At 42.5% G+C, this 20,000-nt stretch overlaps 1 protein-coding gene across 1 annotated transcript in view; it reads right to left on the bottom strand.

Moving 5' to 3' along the window:
• The window catches only part of LOC143296375 (serine/threonine-protein phosphatase 4 regulatory subunit 4-like), a 172,883-nt gene that overhangs the window by 7,996 nt on the left and 144,887 nt on the right, over window positions 1–20,000 (bottom strand). The window contains exons 20-23 of the mRNA XM_076608252.1: window positions 13,086–13,199; window positions 7,434–7,511; window positions 5,119–5,236; window positions 1,382–1,461 (exon numbers count right to left, since the gene is read on the bottom strand). Of these exons, the coding sequence (XP_076464367.1) occupies window positions 1,382–1,461; window positions 5,119–5,236; window positions 7,434–7,511; window positions 13,086–13,199 (390 nt within the window). The remainder of the gene's footprint in view (window positions 1–1,381; window positions 1,462–5,118; window positions 5,237–7,433; window positions 7,512–13,085; window positions 13,200–20,000) is intronic.

Here is a 20,000-nt window from a genome sequence, read left to right as displayed (position 1 = left end):
ACAATCCACACGATTAATCGAAACAACCACACATCTACACCAAACAACAACACGCGAGTCACTTCACGCGATACACATTCACACGACTGCAGCTGGCCAACATCAGATGTGAGTAGACCAACGTGCAGGGTCAGTCAATCACTCCATCACTTTATGTCAGCTGAAATCATCATGTCAAGTCACTGCAACAAAGCATTCATCATAACAGCAGCACTGAACACACCGGTGTTCCATCACTGCTTTAACCCCTTGACTGCCGAGTCTTGTTCAACAGAGAGGCATCAACGTTCAGTGCGTGTAACACTTTCCGTGCATCCTTCAGTGCTGTCATTGAAAGTAACGCAATCCTCACAGGGGGAAGAAATCCAGATACAAGACAGTGGCCAGCATCCTGACCTGTACGCTCAATCTCATCTCTTAAAGAGGTGACAGCCCTTCACTGACCAGCAGACTCATCAGCAGCAGTCAAGGTGTTAAAGAAAAGTCATGACTACTGCATGATAAACCACAGCTAAAATGTACACACACACACACACACACACACACACACAAAAAGAAACAGACAAAAGAAACAAGTGTGCAATCATGGTTGTAAAGTGAGTGAGCAGTGTCTGCAGGGTCAGAAAAGTCAACACAGTGGCGGTGACAAAACTACCAGCCGACTGGATGTCACACACCACACATCCACATCGCATCACAGGTCAGAGGTCAGGCGTTATATACAGCAGGTCACAAGCAGGTCAGCGGCGGGGTCAGAGTGCAGCGCTATCAGTAGTAACAAGCAGAAACTGCAAGCCAAACACGGCGGGTCAGCCCACACACCGACACACGCCTCCATACTTTCTGGGTCATCAGCCGCTGGTTTCTTTTTTTGTTTTTTGTTCTCTCTCCCTTCTGTCTGTTCTGACTTCGGAGCACTGATTATCACTACAGCTGCTGCTAGTTATTTCCGCTCAACAGAACTTATTTTGGGCTACCTCAGAGGACGATGACTGTGTCGTCTTTCTTCGTTTTTGTTTTAATTTTCGTTAATCCATCTTTTTTCTCTTCTGTTTTTGTTTGTTCAATTTGATTCTGTCTGTTTTTGTGGGTTTTTTTTTTGTCTGGTGCCAATATACACAAACCAGAAGCTGCCAATACATCTTTCCAGTAGACAAACACACAAGACCCACAGTTTTATTCAATACCAGCGCTGTTCACAACCCAAAAACTATGGTCATCAATATTTCGTTGGTTTCTTTTGGGTTTTTTTACAAAGAAACAGGGCTACTCTGAAAGAGCTCACAAAGGAAAGGGGGAAAAAAGCCAAGAACAGAAAGGCAGCAGCAGCAGTAGTAGTAGTAGTAGTAGTAGTAGTAGTAGTAGTAGTAAAGACAGGTACCACTGTTTGTACTGCCAGCACTGCCCAGAGAACCTCGACGGGCCGCTGTGGAGGTTGGGAGGCTGCCTGCAGACCCTTTCCTGTGAGGCCACAAAGACACCATCATCATCATCATCATCGTCATCATCTTTCCCTTGTTGTTACTGTTTGAATATACTGGCCTGGTCAGATTGAAAACAATCAGAGCCTGACTGCTGAACTTTTTTTTTTAAGTACACTCTCATTTCTTTCATAAAGGCAAAAAAAAACAACCAAAAAACATGTGGGACAGCCTTTTGGTGGCTTTTACTGTGGGCCTTAAGAACTTATATGAATATATACAAACTCCTTAATATATACAAACCTTTTCCATAAAACAGCCCACCTTGAGACTTTTTAACCCATTCCATAAAACAGCCCACCTTGAGACTTTATAACCCATTCCATAAAACAGCCCACCTTGAGACATTATAACCCATTCCATAAAACAGCCCACCTTGAGACATTATAACCCATTCCGTAAAACATCCTACCTTGAGACATTATAACCCATTCTGTAAAACAGCCCACCTTGAGACATTATAACCCATTCCGTAAAACAGCCCACCTTGAGACATTGTAACCCATTCTGTAAAACAGCCCACCTTGAGACATTATAACCCATTCCATAAAACAGCCCACCTTGAGACATTATAACCCATTCCATAAAACAGCCTACCTTGAGACTATATAACCCATTCCATAAAACAGCCTACCTTGAGACATTATAACCCATTCCATAAAACAGCCTACCTTGAGACTTTATAACCCATTCTATAAAATATCCTACCTTGAGACTATATAACCCATTTCATAAAACAGCCCACCTTGAGACTTTGTAACCCATTCTATAAAACAGCCCACCTTGAGACTTTATAACCCATTCTATAAAACATCCTACCTTGAGACTATATAACCCATTCCATAAAACAGCCCACCTTGAGACTTTTTAACCCATTCCATAAAACAGCCCACCTTGAGACTTTATAACCCATTCCATAAAACAGCCCACCTTGAGACATTATAACCCATTTCATAAAACAGCCCACCTTGTGACATTATAACCCATTCCATAAAACAGCCCACCTTGAGACTTTATAACCCATTCTATAAAACATCCTACCTTGAGACTATATAACCCATTCCATAAAACAGCCCACCTTGAGACTTTGTAACCCATTCTATAAAACAGCCCACCTTGAGACTTTATAACCCATTCTATAAAACATCCTACCTTGAGACTATATAACCCATTCCATAAAACAGCCTACCTTGAGACTTTTTAACCCATTCCATAAAACAGCCCACCTTGAGACTATATAACCCATTCCATAAAACAGCCCACCTTGAGACATTATAACCCATTCCATAAAACAGCCCACCTTGAGACATTATAACCCATTCCATAAAACAGCCTACCTTGAGACTATATAACCCATTCCATAAAACAGCCCACCTTGAGACATTATAACCCATTCCATAAAACAGCCCACCTTGAGACATTATAACCCATTCCGTAAAACAGCCTACCTTGAGACTATATAACCCATTCCATAAAACAGCCCACCTTGAGACTATATAACCCATTCCATAAAACAGCCCACCTTGAGACTATATAACCCATTCCATAAAACAGCCTACCTTGAGACTATATAACCCATTCCATAAAACAGCCCACCTTGCAACATGATAACCCATTCCATAAAACAGCCTTAGCTGACATCTTCACCACTCTTATATCTATCCCACAAGATAACTCGGTCAAGACGTTTCATGTTATAAACCTATGACATAAAAGAGTCAGGCTGTGAGTGAAACCATCACAAATCTCTTCACAAAATAGCTAAAATCAAGACTTTCATCATTATAGATCTACACCAAAAAAAAAAACCCTGGTTGAGACTTCAACCATTTACAAACCTATGCCTCAGTTGATATTTTCACCATTCTCACAAAACAACCACGTCAGGATTTTCAGTTCCATAATCAGGACATATCACCATTAGGAGTCTGTCTGCCAGTCGACACTGTACCTAGAATAAACCTTACTGCCTGTCAGCATTGACCCCAGTATAAACCTCTTCCCACAAAACAGCCCCATTACTACTTTCACCATTAGCCCAAAGATAAGACTTTCACCATTATAAACATATTCCATTGACAAGACTGTCACCATTATAAACCTATCCCCCGGGGAAGACTGTCACCACTATAATCCTATCCCCTAGACAAGACTCACCATTATAAACCTATCCCCTAGACAAGACTCACCATTATAAACCAGTCCCCTAAACAAGACTCACCATTATAAACCTATCCCCTAGACAAGACTCAGCATTATAAACCTATCCCCTAGACAAGACTCACCATTATAAACCTATCCCCTAGACAAGACTCACCATTATAAACCAGTCCCCTAAACAAGACTCACCACTATAAACCTATCCCCTGGACAAGACTCACCATTATAAACCTATCCCCTAGACAAGACTCACCATTATAAACCTATCCCCTAGACAAGACTCACCACTATAAACCTATCCCCTGGACAAGACTCACCACTATAAACCTATCCCCTAGACAAGACTCACCATTATAAACCTATCCCCCAAACAAGACTCACCATTATAAACCTATCCCCCAAGAAAGACTGTCACCATTATAAACCTATACCCCAGACAAGACCGTTACCATCATAAACCTGCTCTCCAGTAAAGAGTTCCACCACTGGAAACCTATCTGCCAGTTGACACTGTGCCTAGAATAAACCTGACAGCAGGTCACCACTGTTCCTAGTATAACCCCCACCCCCCACCCCCACCCCCAAACAGCCCCATTAATACTTTCATCATTATTCCCCCAGACATGACAATCAGCATCATAAACCTATAAGACCCCCCTAACCCCTTTCAGTATTATAATCCTATCCCCCACAATAAGCAGGCTTCTTCAAAACAGGCCCATTTCAAACTTTCACCATTATAAATCTACCCCCCCCCCAAAAAAAAAAAAAAATAAATAAATAAATAAATAAATAAATAAAAAACAAAAAAACACAGGCCCATTTCAAAACTTTCACCATTATAAATCTATCCCCCCAGAAAAAAAAAACAGGCCCATTTCAAAACTTTTACCATTATAAACCTATCCCCCCAAAACACCAGGCTCCTTTACAAGTTTTTCCATTTAAACCTATCCCTATCTCCCCCCCCCCCCCCAAGCCCCCCCCCCCAGAAAAAACAAAACAAAAAAACCCCAGCCCCATTCAAAACTTTCAACGCTATAAACCTATCTCCCCTCAAAACCAGGCACCTTAAAAACTTTCAGCATCATAAACCTATCCCCCCACAATAAAAAAAACAACAACAACACCAAACCAGTTCAAAACTTTCACCATCATAAACCTATCTCTCCCACTCCAACACCAAAAAACATAATAATAACAATAAAAACACAGCCCCTAGATGAAACTCATGCCACTATCAACCTTATCCCAGATCACAGTCCCCCGATCAAGCCTTTCTCCAGTATACATAAACCCTGTCCAGAATTCTGGGAAAAGGGTACGCAAGGCCAGAGAAGGGTCAGGGAGATTGGGACCAACAGGGTAGGGGGATGTGTATGTGTGTGTGGAGGGGGGGGGGGGGGGGCGGGGAGGGGGAGAGAGGGGGAAGGGGGGTTAGGGGTTAGGGTGCAGGGTTCAAGCGGCCAGCGGTCACCTTTGCTGGTTGCTGATGAGAGAGACATTGCTGGGAATGTTTCCTGTTCGCTGAGAGGCGGGCGGCCCACCTTTCTGCTTGTTCAGGCTGCTGCCGCCACCTGTTGCTAAAGCAGAGGCTGCAAAAATTCAAGCCATCAGCATCATCATCGTCATCATCTTCATCACCATCATCATCATCATCATCATCATCATCATCAGCTAGAAAAAAAAAATTCACAGACCATGGCTGACAAAATCAAACAAAACAAAAACAAACAAAAAACTGGATCAAGGTGAGCCACTGCCTCTGCATCATTTCTGGAAGATTAACAAAAAAAATTAATTAATCACATTTTTGAAAAGGCCTGCAAGAATATGAGAAAACATCTATGATGTGTCTTGTTTCTTTTGGGTTTGTTGTTGTTGTTTTTTATTTGTTTGGTTGTTGTTGTTTTTTTTCATATAACAACAACAAACAGCTTTTCTGTCTGTAACTGAGATGAAAAACATTGATGTCATCCTGAAATCACAGTGCTCATGGAGATTAGTGAATCTGAAGTGAGCACAGACAGAGAGAACACAGAGAAACACACACACACACACACACACACACACACACACACACACACACACACACACACACACACACACACACACACACACACACACACACACACACACACACACACACACACAACACACACACAGAGTGGATGCTTTAGAAGTGTGGAGGTCCACGCCCATGTGCACTGAACACCAGCAGAGCTGCCTGTGACTGAACAACAGATGGCTGAGTTAAACAACAATGCTGTCATCACCATAACTTTCCTGTTTCAAGGAGTTCTTCTGCAGAAAACTTGGTGAGCTGTGATTCCAGCACACACTCACTATTACCACTGGAATTCATTAACACTGACGCTAAGAAATTACAAGATACATGTATAATAACTGACATACATGATAGAACAAAATATCAATATATCTAAAACATAACTGTGCGCGCGCACACATACACACACACACACACACACATCCCCATCTCTGAAATACCCCAGCACAGACACACCAGAGCTTAAACACTTAAACACACACACACACACACACACACACACAGACACACACACACACACACACACACACACACACACATCCCCATCTCTGAAATACCCCAGCACAGACACACCAGAGCTTAAACACTTAAACACACACACACACACACACACACACACACACACACACGCACGCATGCATGCATAAACATATATATAATCATATACATACACAATGGTACACCGTTACTATCTGTGGACTCAATTCTGTCCAATTCAGCTGAAGAATATGCTTTACAGTCAGAGCAGCTTTACTCTCTAGACAACAAAGTTAAATCAAGATGCTGACCACAAAGAAAGATGAGGAAAATATATCTTCAGAAACTGAAGACAAGGTTACATTCAGTCACATCAATGATACATCTCAGGGGAAAAAAAAAAGGTACAACAGTGTCTTCAATGTATCTAAATTATAATCGTGCATTTGCAAGCCATTGTGTCTTCAATATATTCAATAATCATAATACATTTGCAAGCAGTTGTAACAAATTTTACAGAAATTCAGTTAAAAAAACAACAACAACCAAATCAAACAACAAAACATCAGAGCCAAATAAAAGAAAACACCAAATGAACACCAAACTTTCCATGCAAAACAGAAAAATAAGAAAGTAGATAGATAAAATATTCGACAACCACCAAGGCAAATGACAACATTACAACATACCTGAAGCTTACCAACCTCCACAAATGTCACAGACTTTGTCATCATCAAAAACACAACAAGCAGCTTAACACCCTCTTCGGATGACACAATCGTGAAAAAGCAAGGAAACTGGACACTTTCTGCAGACTGGGAAAGGATTGAAAACTCTGGACATCCAACACCACATTGAAAAGAAAAGAAAATAGAATGTTCCAGACAGGAAAAAGACTCAAAACTCCAGATCCAACATCACATTACGACATGCACTTCAGAGCCACCTTTGTACGGCAACAACATAAACAAGCAAGGCAAAAAAATTTTTTTTTTTTTTTTTTTTCACAGACTGGGGGAAAAGATTTGAACTCCCCACATCCACACAAGCTATAACAGGTCACGCAAGTGCATAAGATCAAGACCAGATCATGCAGATCAGCACCACCGTCGGAAATAAAAACAAGCCTTTTTTTTTTTTCTTTTTTACACAGACTGGGGAAAAGGTTTGGACTGCAGGCATCCAGGTACATGCAGGCAGCTACAACAACAGGGACACCAAGAGGCCAGCAGACACCCAGCACCGACCTGAGCGCGGCAAGGAATGATAGACGGGGATTCGGGTGGACCCCAGTTCTTTCCGAGGTGGTGTGCTGGGCCGTGCTTCTGCAGTACACATAGACCATCAGGTGATATCATGTTCTGTCGTCCTTACAGCAGTACACATAGACCATCAGGTGATATCACGTTCTGTCATCCTTACAGCAGTACACATAGACCATCAGGTGATATCACGTTCTGTCATCCTTACAGCAGTACACAGACATCAGGTGATATCATGTCTGTCATCCTTACAGCAGTACACACAGACCATCAGGTGATATCACGTTCTGTCATCCTTACAGCAGTACACATAGACCATCAGGTGATATCACGTTCTGTCATCCTTACAGCAGTACACATAGACCATCAGGTGATATCACGTTCTGTCGTCCTTACAGCAGTACACAGACATCAGGTGATATCATGTTCTGTCATCCTTACAGCAGTACACACAGACATCAGGTGATATCACGTTCTGTCATCCTTACAGCAGTACACAGACATCAGGTGATATCACGTCCTGTCATCCTTACAGCAGTACACACAGACCATCAGGTGATATCACGTCTTGTCATCCTTACAGCAGTACACACAGACATCAGGTGATATCATGTTCTGTCATCCTTACAGCAGTACACAGACATCAGGTGATATCACGTCCTGTCATCCTTACAGCAGTACACATAGACATCAGGTGATATCACGTCCTGTCATCCTTACAGCAGTACACACAAACCATCAGGTGATATCACGTCTTGTCATCCTTACAGCAGTACACAGACATCAGGTGATATCACGTTCTGTCATCCTTACAGCAGTACACAGACATCAAGTGATATCACGTCCTGTCATCCTTACAGCAGTACACATAGACCATCAGGTGATATCACGTCTTGTCATCTTTACAGCAGTACACATAGACCATCAGGTGATATGTTCTGTCATCCTTACAGCAGTACACAGACATCAGGTGATATCACGTCCTGTCATCCTTACAGCAGTACACACAGACATCAGGTGATATCACGTCCTGTCATCCTTACAGCAGTACACATAGACCATCAGGTGATATCACGTTCTGTCATCCTTACAGCAGTACACACAGACATCAGGTGATATCATGTCTGTCATCCTTACAGCAGTACACACAGACCATCAGGTGATATCACGTTCTGTCATCCTTACAGCAGTACACATAGACATCAGGTGATATCATGTCTGTCATCCTTACAGCAGTACACATAGACCATCAGGTGATATCACGTTCTGTCATCCTTACAGCAGTACACATAGACATCAGGTGATATCATGTTCTGTCATCCTTACAGCAGTACACATAGACCATCAGGTGATATCATGTCTGTCATCCTTACAGCAGTACACAGACATCAGGTGATATCATGTCTGTCATCCTTACAGCAGTACACATAGACCATCAGGTGATATCACGTTCTGTCATCCTTACAGCAGTACACATAGACCATCAGGTGATATCATGTCTGTCATCCTTACAGCAGTACACACAGACCATCAGGTGATATCACGTTCTGTCATCCTTACAGCAGTACACATAGACATCAGGTGATATCATGTTCTGTCATCCTTACAGCAGTACACATAGACCATCAGGTGATATCATGTTCTGTCATCCTTACAGCAGTACACACAGACCATCAGGTGATATCACGTTCTGTCATCCTTACAGCAGTACACACAGACCATCAGGTGATATCATGTTCTGTCATCCTTACAGCAGTACACATAGACATCAGGTGATATCATGTTCTGTCATCCTTACAGCAGTACACACAGACATCAGGTGATATCATGTCTGTCATCCTTACAGCAGTACACATAGACCATCAGGTGATATCATGTTCTGTCATCCTTACAGCAGTACACAGACATCATGGTTTAAATCAGAGGAAGGTTTATAGGGAAGTGCAGGGAGAGGGAGGGGGGAGGGGCATCTTAAAGGGATGATACTGCTTTCAGTTCTAACAGAACAGATCTGTCAAATCAACAAGAGCATAATGGGTGACCAGGTGCAGTCAGTTTGTTTTTTGGGTTGTTTTTTTTTTTCTGTTTGTTTGTTTGTTTTTGAATCAGAACTCAACTATCACATATTCATGTCATTTTCTTCCTGGATAGACAGGTAACAAAAAAAAAAAAAAAAAAAAAAAAAACAAGTCACAGCCATTCACAAAATCAGCAAAATCTCGGCTGGAGATCCAAGAGACTTTTTCATCACTTCATCCACACGCCCTGATGCCATCAACCCAGTTTACACTGCACAAAGCCATCAATGTTCTGCACTTTCTAAAGAAGACAGCACACAAAAATGCCGATCGAAGCTATGATTCTGGTCCAACAAAAGAATGTTAAAAAATGTATCAAATAATGCTCAAAATCACACACACACACACACACACACACACACACACACACACACACACACACACACACACACACACACACACATATACACACACACACACACACACACACACACACACACACACAAATGAAAGCAGAATTTACGATAATGTCAAATGTTAGAAATGTAGTTGTTGTTCAACTATAGAAATTCAGCTTTTGAAAAGAAAAAAAAAATCATTTTCTAAAAGACTAAAAACAAAACTTATTCCAAAGGGAGGTTTGTGAAGCATTTGACTCACAAAAACTCATGACCTTATCATATGCAATATCACTGGACACATTGGCAATGAAGAATTATCAACCACACAGTATCGTAAAAACACCAGATGGAAGGCTCCCCCCCTTCGAAACCAAATCCACAGTGTATTCTCACGTACAAAAAAAAAAAAAAAAAAAAAAAAAAAAAGGAAAATATTCACATATTTCCACAGAATGAAAACTGCCACAGAGCCATCCTCAACAATGCTACATGCAAGAAAAGGGACATCACTGCATGATCACTGCTGTTAAACGAACAAAAAAAGAAAGGGACATCAGTGACCACTCCTGTTAAATGAACAAAACGGCATCCAAATAAACATGCAGGAATAAACCACTGCATTCACAAACCAAAATAATGGAAAAAAGAAAGAAAAAAATAAGAAAGAAACAGGCAAGGTACATGACACACTCTCTTTTCATGCTGTCCAAGGGATGAAGGAGGTGATGAAAACCATACCGAACATGCATCTTTCTTTGTATCAAGTACTGACTTCAGCACACACTACGTCTTTCACAGTATCTTTGTCTGACTCTGCCCTACACACACACACACACACACACACACACACACACACAGAAGTAATCCTAATGTGACTGCACAACAGGCTGACCTGAATCTTTTTTTAATCTCCAAAATGAAATAAGGTAAGATAAAACTGAACCAAAATGAAAGAAAATAAAATGAAATAAAAAGAAAATTACAACTCCTCAGCATGGCATGGCTGTTACCAACAACAGCTTGGGATAAAAATGTTAATTACAATCTGAATTCTTGATGTACATTTGGATCAAATTTCATTAGTCACTGTCCATTGGTTCCATTCAAAAAACAAAAACAGAAAATGGAAAGGGGAAATAATAGAAAATCTGATTTCTTGGGGGGGAAGGGGTGGGGGAGACTCCAGTCAAAAACAGATAAATTTAGTTTTTAAAGAACTTAAACTCTCTTTCAACAATTCTAAATCCAAAATGCTCAGAAACAGACCAAAGAAAGAGGCCAAAATGGGTGTCACCAGACCACAAGCAATGCATTCTGCCCCAAGAAAAGTGGCCCAGAAGAGAAATATGCTACAATGCGAAAAGCTGTAACTCTACAACACAATCCACCCCTCTCTGATGGACCGGGTGACTGGTGTCAACACCGTACCAGCAGAAAAGGAATACCTGGATAAAAGAACGGAACCAAACAAATATCCTTGGAGACAATTAAGTCTATTGTAGGCACATAATCAGTCTTATTTCTTATACAAAAGCCCTCATGTGTGGCAGAATATTGCTGAACAAATTAGTTGCACCGACTTGGTCAGTGCTAAAAAAAACAACAAAAAAAACCCCGACAACAAATAAAATGAAATAAAAATAAACAGCATTAACTTATCCACTTACCAAAACTCATGAGAACAACCGAAGAACAACTGGGCAAACACAATGAAAGGGCAACAGATCAGAACGCTGCAGGCATATTAAAGTCAGCTCACGAAAAGAAGTCCACTGATGACAAGACACAGACAGACATGCACACAGCAAAACGTTGTGATAGAAAAGTGAGGACGTCACGAAAGAATGAAGGTTTTAATGAAGCGGCATTCACAGAACCGCGAGCACAGACACCACAACACACAGGTATATTTATAACCGTCATCCGCAGAAAATGTGAGTTCCAAAACTGTTTCTGTTTTATCAGAATGTATTAAAAAGACAACAACAACACCACATCATCAGTGACTGATCCCCCCCCACCCCCCACCCCCCCAAGAAAACAACAAAGTCTGAAAACTGGTCCTTTGATCAGAACCAGAGAGATAACTTTGGTAAAGGTTCAATCAAGAAAAATGACAAGAACGGTTTTCTGGACAGTTTGGGGGACAGGCTTTAGCCAACACCTGGAGAACTCCACCTGGGAATGGTGTCCCCCATCAGGAACTGCCTCAGAAGCTGACCAGTGGAACGCACACATCAGTGGCAGTCACAGCTGTCCATGTCACCGGTAATTTTTTAGTTCACTTTACTGACACAGCTTGGACAGACGTTTTTAAGTTCCAGGGTGGCGTTCAAGACTCTCTCATAAACAAAAAGACTCCGGGCACAGTCATAAACGACCCATCCAGCTATCACCAGTCTTCTTCTTCCCCAAGAAAACCAGCCCTCCACAGAAATGTGCAGTGACAAAAAAAAAAAAAAAAAAAAAAGCAGAGTATTGGCGGTAGCTTATGCGTCTGATGATGAAAGCCACTCATGAGCTGTCACCATTGTTCTTCTCAACAGCTTGACGACAATGTATCCACTCCCCTTCTGTAGTGTGTCCCCACCCACCCCCACCCAACCCCCCTCTGGGCCCCCAACCCCCTCACACCCCTCTCTGCCCCCCCACCCCACCCCCCCTCACCCCCCGAACCCCCTCTGGGCCCCCCAACCCCCTCACACCCCCCTCTGGGACCCCAACCCCCTCCAACCCCACTCTTTACCAAACAGAAGCTAACACAGACTCCTTTCAAGTTTCTTGACCCACATCTCTATTCTCTCCCCCCCTTCCCCCACACATCCCCCCCCCCCCCCCCCATCCACATCAGGCACAGAACAGAACGTGTTAGGCTCCACAGAGGTGAACAGGAAGTGTTAAGATCCACAGAGACGTGAAGAAGGAAGTGCACCCGGCATGCACAGAGACCTCAGGCAGCAAGAGGACAGACAGACAGACACACAGAACAAGACAGCGGCAGCAGCAACAGGAGCAGTGACAGCGATCACGTCATCACCACCCACAGACACCCTCCACCCACAGGCGCCGCTCATGCCAGAAAAAAGTGACAGCCACAGACAAGGTAGCAGAGGGAGGTGGGGGGGGATGGGGGGGGGTGGAGGGAGGGGGCAAGGCACGTCCAGGTGAGTGAGGCACGGAGGGGGAAGGAAGGAGGGGGAAGGAAGGAGGGGGTTTACCTGGCCGCGGGATGTGGGAGAGGGATGGAATGGAGGTGGTGGACTTGGATTTGATCATGTGCGGCAGCAGTGACGGGGGACCCTGAGTTCCACTGGAGGAGCTGCCGTTGCACACTGCACCCACACCACGGCCGGGGCGGTGAAAAAAAAACCAAGGCATTCACACACCTCTCTCACACAACTTTGTCTGTGGTGTGGGACAATTTATCACACACCACGTTTAAATGTCCACAGACAGGAAAAAAAAAAAAAAAAAAAAAAAATCACTGCATCGTGAAATGCCCATCTGAATCATGGAGAATGACAAATTGAACATCCCCCCTACCCCCCCATCTCCCCCCCCCCCCCAATGGAGGAAACAAAAAAACCCATCATCGTGGAGTTGTTAAATGCTCATCTGTAGCCCTGGAGCAAGATGTACACATAACATCATTCAACAGAGAGAAACAACAAACACCGCTATTTCCAAATGCTCGTCTCTAGCATGGAGCAAGGTGTGGACAACATTTTTTTTTTTCAACAGACAAAAAACAACAACACACTACCATGACATTGTCAGAAGCTTATTTCTACTATGGAGCAAGGTACAATCATTTTTAGGCAGAGGAGGAGGAGGGGGGGAAAAAAAAACCCATTGGTTGGAGCACTGTGATATGCTCGGTTTTAAAGTGGTGTCGATGTGTGTGGACAGATCCATACACGCTACACCACATCTACTTCTTAAAGAAACTTTTTTTTGATTAAGCAGGTGCCCGACTTGTGCAGAAACACAACACACTGTCAGGCCTCTAGAGACTGTGCAAAGTTTTATAAACCATTACTTTAGTATGATACAAAATAAAACATCATAAAGAAATAAGTCAGATGCTCATCTGCAGCATCTCTCTCTCTCTCTCTGTCTCTGTCTCTGTCTCTCTCCCTCTCTCTCTCTCTCTCTCTATATATATATATATATACATGAGATCTAAGTTTAGAATCATTCCTTTCTCAATTAAAAAAACAAACAATCTTCAATTAAAAAACAAACTTCAATTAAAAACAAACTTCAATTAAAAAAAACAAAAAAACTGAAAATAAAAGTTGTACCTCCCTCTCCCCCCTCCTCTTCCCCCCTCCCACCTCCCCCCCTCCTCAACCCCCTGCCACACACACACACACACAAAAAGTGACATTACTGAGAAACACTCCCTGAAAGATGTACACTCTCCGACAAACACCAAACATCCAGCCTGCTTCTGAAATGGACAACGACGACAACGATGAAATTCCAACTGCAAGCAGTGACAGAACAAAACACACACGCACTACAACTTCATGCAGGTCTCGACACTAACTACACACCTCAAATCATGACGATAATAACCATGTTACCACAGAGACACGTCTAAACAAACAGACACACCCAAATATCGTACAGCCAGAAATGGCAGTGTCCACAGTTTGCGGAAAGAAGCAAAGACTGTTGCCACAAAACACTGTGACAGCTGAGACTGATGAAATCTACAAACATTCACTGCTACAATGTCAACAGTTTCTTCCTCTAGTCGTTTTCAACAAGCAGAGTTTTCCTTATCACTTTCCATTCCTCTCTCTGCTCTCAAACCAACATCAACAATGTTAATAACATCCACTTAAAAATATCCAAGTACACCGACTGAAACAAAAAAAAAAAAAAAAAGAATGGGGGGGGAAAAAAAGATGATGTTAAGTCTACCAACCGTCAACATGAAACAATCATAAGGCACAAGCACTCCTACACATATGATGCCTTTTTTTTGTATTTGCATTTGTATTTCTTTTTATCACAACAGATTTCTCTGTCTAAAATTCGGGCTGCTCTTCCCAGGGAGAGCGCATCACTACACTACAGCGCCACCCATTTTAAAAAATTTTTCCAGCGTGCAGTTTTTTATTTGATTTTCCTATCGAAGTGGATTTTCTACAGAATTTTGCCAAGGCACTGTGTGTCACTGGCCAGAGCAGCACAGTGAGGAAATTGTGTCATGGTGACAGACCCCTCGTCAAAACATCAGGAAACGTGCAGACTTGGTTAACCCCACAACACTGAACCTTGGTGAAATGACATCAATGTGGCTTCAATCCTAAGAGCAAATACTACTTTTTTGCATCCTTGAAGCGGTGTCTGCTGAACTAAAGTAATGCAGTCCCAAAAGGAAGAAGTCCAGATGTAGAACAGTGACTGACGTCCTGACCTGTAAGCTCTGTTTTACCAGTGAGGTGACAGACCTTCACTGACGTCCTGACCTGTAAGCTCTGTTTTACCACAGTGAGGTGACAGACCTTCACTGACGTCCTGACCTGTAAGCTCTGTTTTACCACAGTGAGGTGACAGACCTTCACTGACGTCCTGACCTGTAAGCTCTGTTTTACCAGTGAGGTGACAGACCTTCACTGACGTCCTGACCTGTAAGCTCTGTTTTACCACAGTGAGGTGACAGACCTTTCACTGACGTCCTGACCTGTAAGCTGTGTTTTACCACAGTGAGGTGACAGACCTTCACTGACGTCCTGACCTGTAAGCTCTGTTTTACCAGTGAGGTGACAGACCTTCACTGACATCCTGACCTGTAAGCTATGTTTTACCTCAGTGAGGTGACAGACCTTCAATGACGTCCTGACCTGTAAGCTCTGTTTTACCTCAGTGAGGTGACAGACCTTCACTGACGTCCTGACCTGTAAGCTCTGTTTTACCAGTGAGGTGACAGACCTTCACTGACGTCCTGACCTGTAAGCTCTGTTTTACCACAGTGAGGTGACAGACCTTCACTGACGTCCTGACCTGTAAGCTCTGTTTTACCAGTGAGGTGACAGACCTTCACTGACATCCTGACCTGTATGCTCTGTTTTATCTCAGTGAGGTGACAGACCTTCACTGACGTCCTGACCTGTAAGCTCTGTTTTACCTCAGTGAGGTGACAGACCTTCACTGACATCCTGACCTGTAAGCTCTGTTTTACCAGTGAGGTGACAGACCTTCACTGACGTCCTGACCTGTAAGCTGTGTTTTACCACAGTGAGGTGACAGACCTTCACTGACGTCCTGACCTGTAAGCTCTGTTTTACCACAGTGAGGTGACAGACCTTCACTGACATCCTGACCTGTAAGCTATGTTTTACCTCAGTGAGGTGACAGACCTTCAATGACGTCCTGACCTGTATGCTCTGTTTTATCTCAGTGAGGTGACAGACTTTCAATGACGTCCTGACCTGTATGCTCTGTTTTATCTCAGTGAGGTGACAGACCTTCACTGACATCCTGACCTGTAAGCTCTGTTTTACCACAGTGAGGTGACAGACCTTCACTGACGTCCTGACCTGTAAGCTCTGTTTTACCAGTGAGGTGACAGACCTTCACTGACATCCTGACCTGTATGCTCTGTTTTATCTCAGTGAGGTGACAGACCTTCACTGACATCCTGACCTGTATGCTCTGTTTTATCTCAGTGAGGTGACAGACCTTCACAGACATCCTGACCTGCGAGCTCTGTTCTACCACAATGAGGTGACAGACCTTCACTGACATCCTGACCTGTAAGCTGTGTTTTACCACAGTGAGGTGACAGACCTTCACTGACAAGCATACTCGTCACTGCAGATGGACGTCACGTGCACACAAGGGGGAGAACACAGAATGGCCACATCATTAAATGCTGAGCTCCATAAACTCCACAGATGGGGGGTAGAAACTGTAGCTAAAGCACAACGCAAGTCATGGAGGGAAGATTTATGGCCATCCCCTCTCACTGTTGCCTTTTGTTATTGGGAGGTTCAAAGACCTGAAGAAATCTGTACAGTGCTCTAATGGCTCTTCACAGAGTCCAGAGACAAAAAGAAGAAGGAGAAGATGACTGATAGCCAGCAGGATGTCTAGTGCCTCTGGTACCCCTGCACTGGACACTGGCTGCATGGTTCCACATTTCTGAGCAGTTCCACACAATGCCTCTATTGTCCTGTGCACTGGAAACCCACAGCATGGAATCCGTCATCCCTCACTAAGTCAATTTTGTATGCCGGTCAGTCGTGTTTGACAATGACAATCAGAACAGCAGAGGATGCAACTGCAGTCTCAACTATCTGGACTATAATTTGAGTATCTTGCCCAAGCTACATCCCCACTCTCTCAGCCAAAAGGGCTTTTTTATTCGGTCTGCAAATGCATTTGTTTACCTATCAAAGTGGACATTTCCACAGAATTTTGCCAGGGACAACCCTCTTGTTGTCACGTGCACAAAGCGCAAGCTGCAAACGAGACCTCGTTTGTCATCACACCTGAAAAACTAGCACCCAGACCACCACTCAAGGTCTAGTGGAGTGGGAAGAGTAAAAATCCAGGTCCATACATGGGATTTGAACCCACAGACACTGGCTTCCTAGTCAGGAGCGTTACCACTGGGCCACCTCTCCACAAACGTTGGACAGAAATAGGCATCAGACAAGCTGGCTCACAGGAAAGTGAAGTTGATGTTCTGCTGATTCAACAGTGAAAGGTTAAACCACTGCCTTGTACGGCCATCGGGGCAGTGATTTCATAGCTACCATGTCTAAGGCTCTGTACAGGTAAGCGGGGGGGCTCTCTCCTTCCGCCATTCTAACCTTCCCCCATCTGAAAGTCAGGAACCCATTCGCACTTGGCTGGAGTGAGGAAAAAAAAAACAGGGAGTCAAGTGCTGGTGGACACTTGACACAAACTGGCGTCTCTGGATACACAACCCTCAAACACTACCCCCCCCCCCCCCCCCCCCCCCCCATTCCCCCGTCCCACACACACACGTCTGTTTTATGCACTCACTGTGAAAGATTGCTTGACCATCCTTCAACTAAAGTTCTCAACACAACATCGTTATTAAACATGTTAAAAAACAAAACAAAAAAAACTCCAATCCACACAGTCCACAGATGAGATATATGTACATATAAATTACACATATATACATATACATATATACACATGGTATAACCTCTTGCTGACTGTCTGACTCTCAGTCCGGTGAAGGTCTGTACGGCCGACAGACGAACCCACCACTTGGGCTCTGCCTGACCTTCACCTTGACGTAACATTGTCACACGCTGTGTTATAAGCACCTTGCCTCATTAGAAAAAGAAAAAAAATCCTTAAAAAATACACATTGTATGAAAGCTGCTGAAAAAAGTTACAGTGAAGAACCAACATTTCAACCGTGGATGTTAAACCGAGAAATCAAAAACCAAGTCACGGATGAAAGGCACGGCACTTAAAGGAATTATTCCTTCTGAGCTTGTGATTGACAACCGCTCCGATAATGTTGGTTGTGATGATAGTATCACCACCACCACCACCACCACCACCATCCATAACTACAACAATAATAGCAAACAACAACAAGAATAATAACATTAATGATAAAAAAAAAATCATAAAAGATAATGATGATTATAATTATTATAATCAAATTATTCATTATGACCATCATCATCATCATCACGTTACAGAATAATAATGAGTGCAAACACTTTCAGTTCTCATTCCAAAGTCAGCCAAGAAGCATGCAAAAACAAAATACAAAAAAAAAACACTCATCAAATTCTCTCTCTCTCTCTCTCTCTCTCTCTCTCTCTCTCTCAATGGCACTATGGAACTGATGAAGTGAAGGTAATTAATGCTTATAAGTATCTTGGTATGATTTTTACAACTAAGCTGAGTTTGACAAGGACAGTAGCAGAAATTTGTAGAAAGGGGAAGAAGGGGGTTATAGAAATCTTAAGGTGTTTACGTAAGTTAGGCTCGATAGATTCATATATATTTTGGAAACTTTTTGATACTCAAATAGAACCAATGATAACATACAGTGCCGAAATTTGGGGACTTTCTGATAACAAAGATTTAGAAAAAGTACATACATTAGCTATTAAACGTTTTTTAAATGTTCCATTACATGCTTCAAATACTGTATTATATGGAGAAAGTGGTAGATACCCATTATACATTAAATCATGTGTGAAATGTATAAAATATTGGTTAAAATTAATAAGGCTACCCACATCGAGATTATGTAAGCAGGCGTATGAAATGTTAGTAAATGAACATGAGAGAGGGAAGGAAAACTGGGTATATTTTGTAAAGAAGACATTAACTGTAAATGGATTTGGGATTGTGTGGATGTGTCAGGGAGTTGGATGTGTAGAAGGATTTGTTTCAGAATTCAAAGATAGGCTAATTGCTTCATATAAACAGAATTGGCACGGTAAAATGGAAAGCACTGAGAAATATAGATGGTTTTATAGTTTTAAAAGTATATTTCAAACAGAAAAATATATCACAGTCGTGACAAACAAGTGGCACCGAACAAGTCTCGCCAGATTTAGAACGAGAACGATTGGTTTGAATGCTTATGAAAAGTGGTTTCAGACTGAGCCCTCGTTACTCTCCCCTTGTCCGATGTGCGGGCATTCAAGGGAGGATGAGTTACATTTTTTGTTTAGTTGTAAAGCTTATGACGATATTCGAGAAAAATGTGTTGTATTTAAAACAAATTCAGCAAAGTATGAAGATATTTTTGGAGTGCTTAATTTAAATCAGGAAACTTCACTACAGTCACTTGCAAAATATATTGCAGAAGCGAATAACATGCGACGAAAAAAAACTCAACAATAATAAAATAGTATCAGGTGTTGCTCATTGTGAAAAGTGAAATCTGTGTTGTCACTCTCATATGGAAAATATTATGTTATACATTTATATATGTTTTTGTTTTTATTTCTCTCTACATGCCATTACTTTGAATGGATGGTCGAACTGCACTTTGTTGCACAGATTGATTGATTTCATTTTGGTTTTGGTTTTCATCAATATTATTACTATTGATGCATGTTGTTATTTGTATTATGAACCCCCATGTCATTAGGGCTGTAAAGCTA

This window comes from Babylonia areolata, chromosome 21 (genome assembly GCF_041734735.1).
Source record: "Babylonia areolata isolate BAREFJ2019XMU chromosome 21, ASM4173473v1, whole genome shotgun sequence".
In the NCBI taxonomy this organism is placed as follows: Eukaryota; Metazoa; Mollusca; class Gastropoda; order Neogastropoda; family Buccinidae; genus Babylonia; species Babylonia areolata.
Note: the sequence above shows the minus strand (reverse complement) of the source record. Positions and strands in the feature narration are given on the sequence as shown.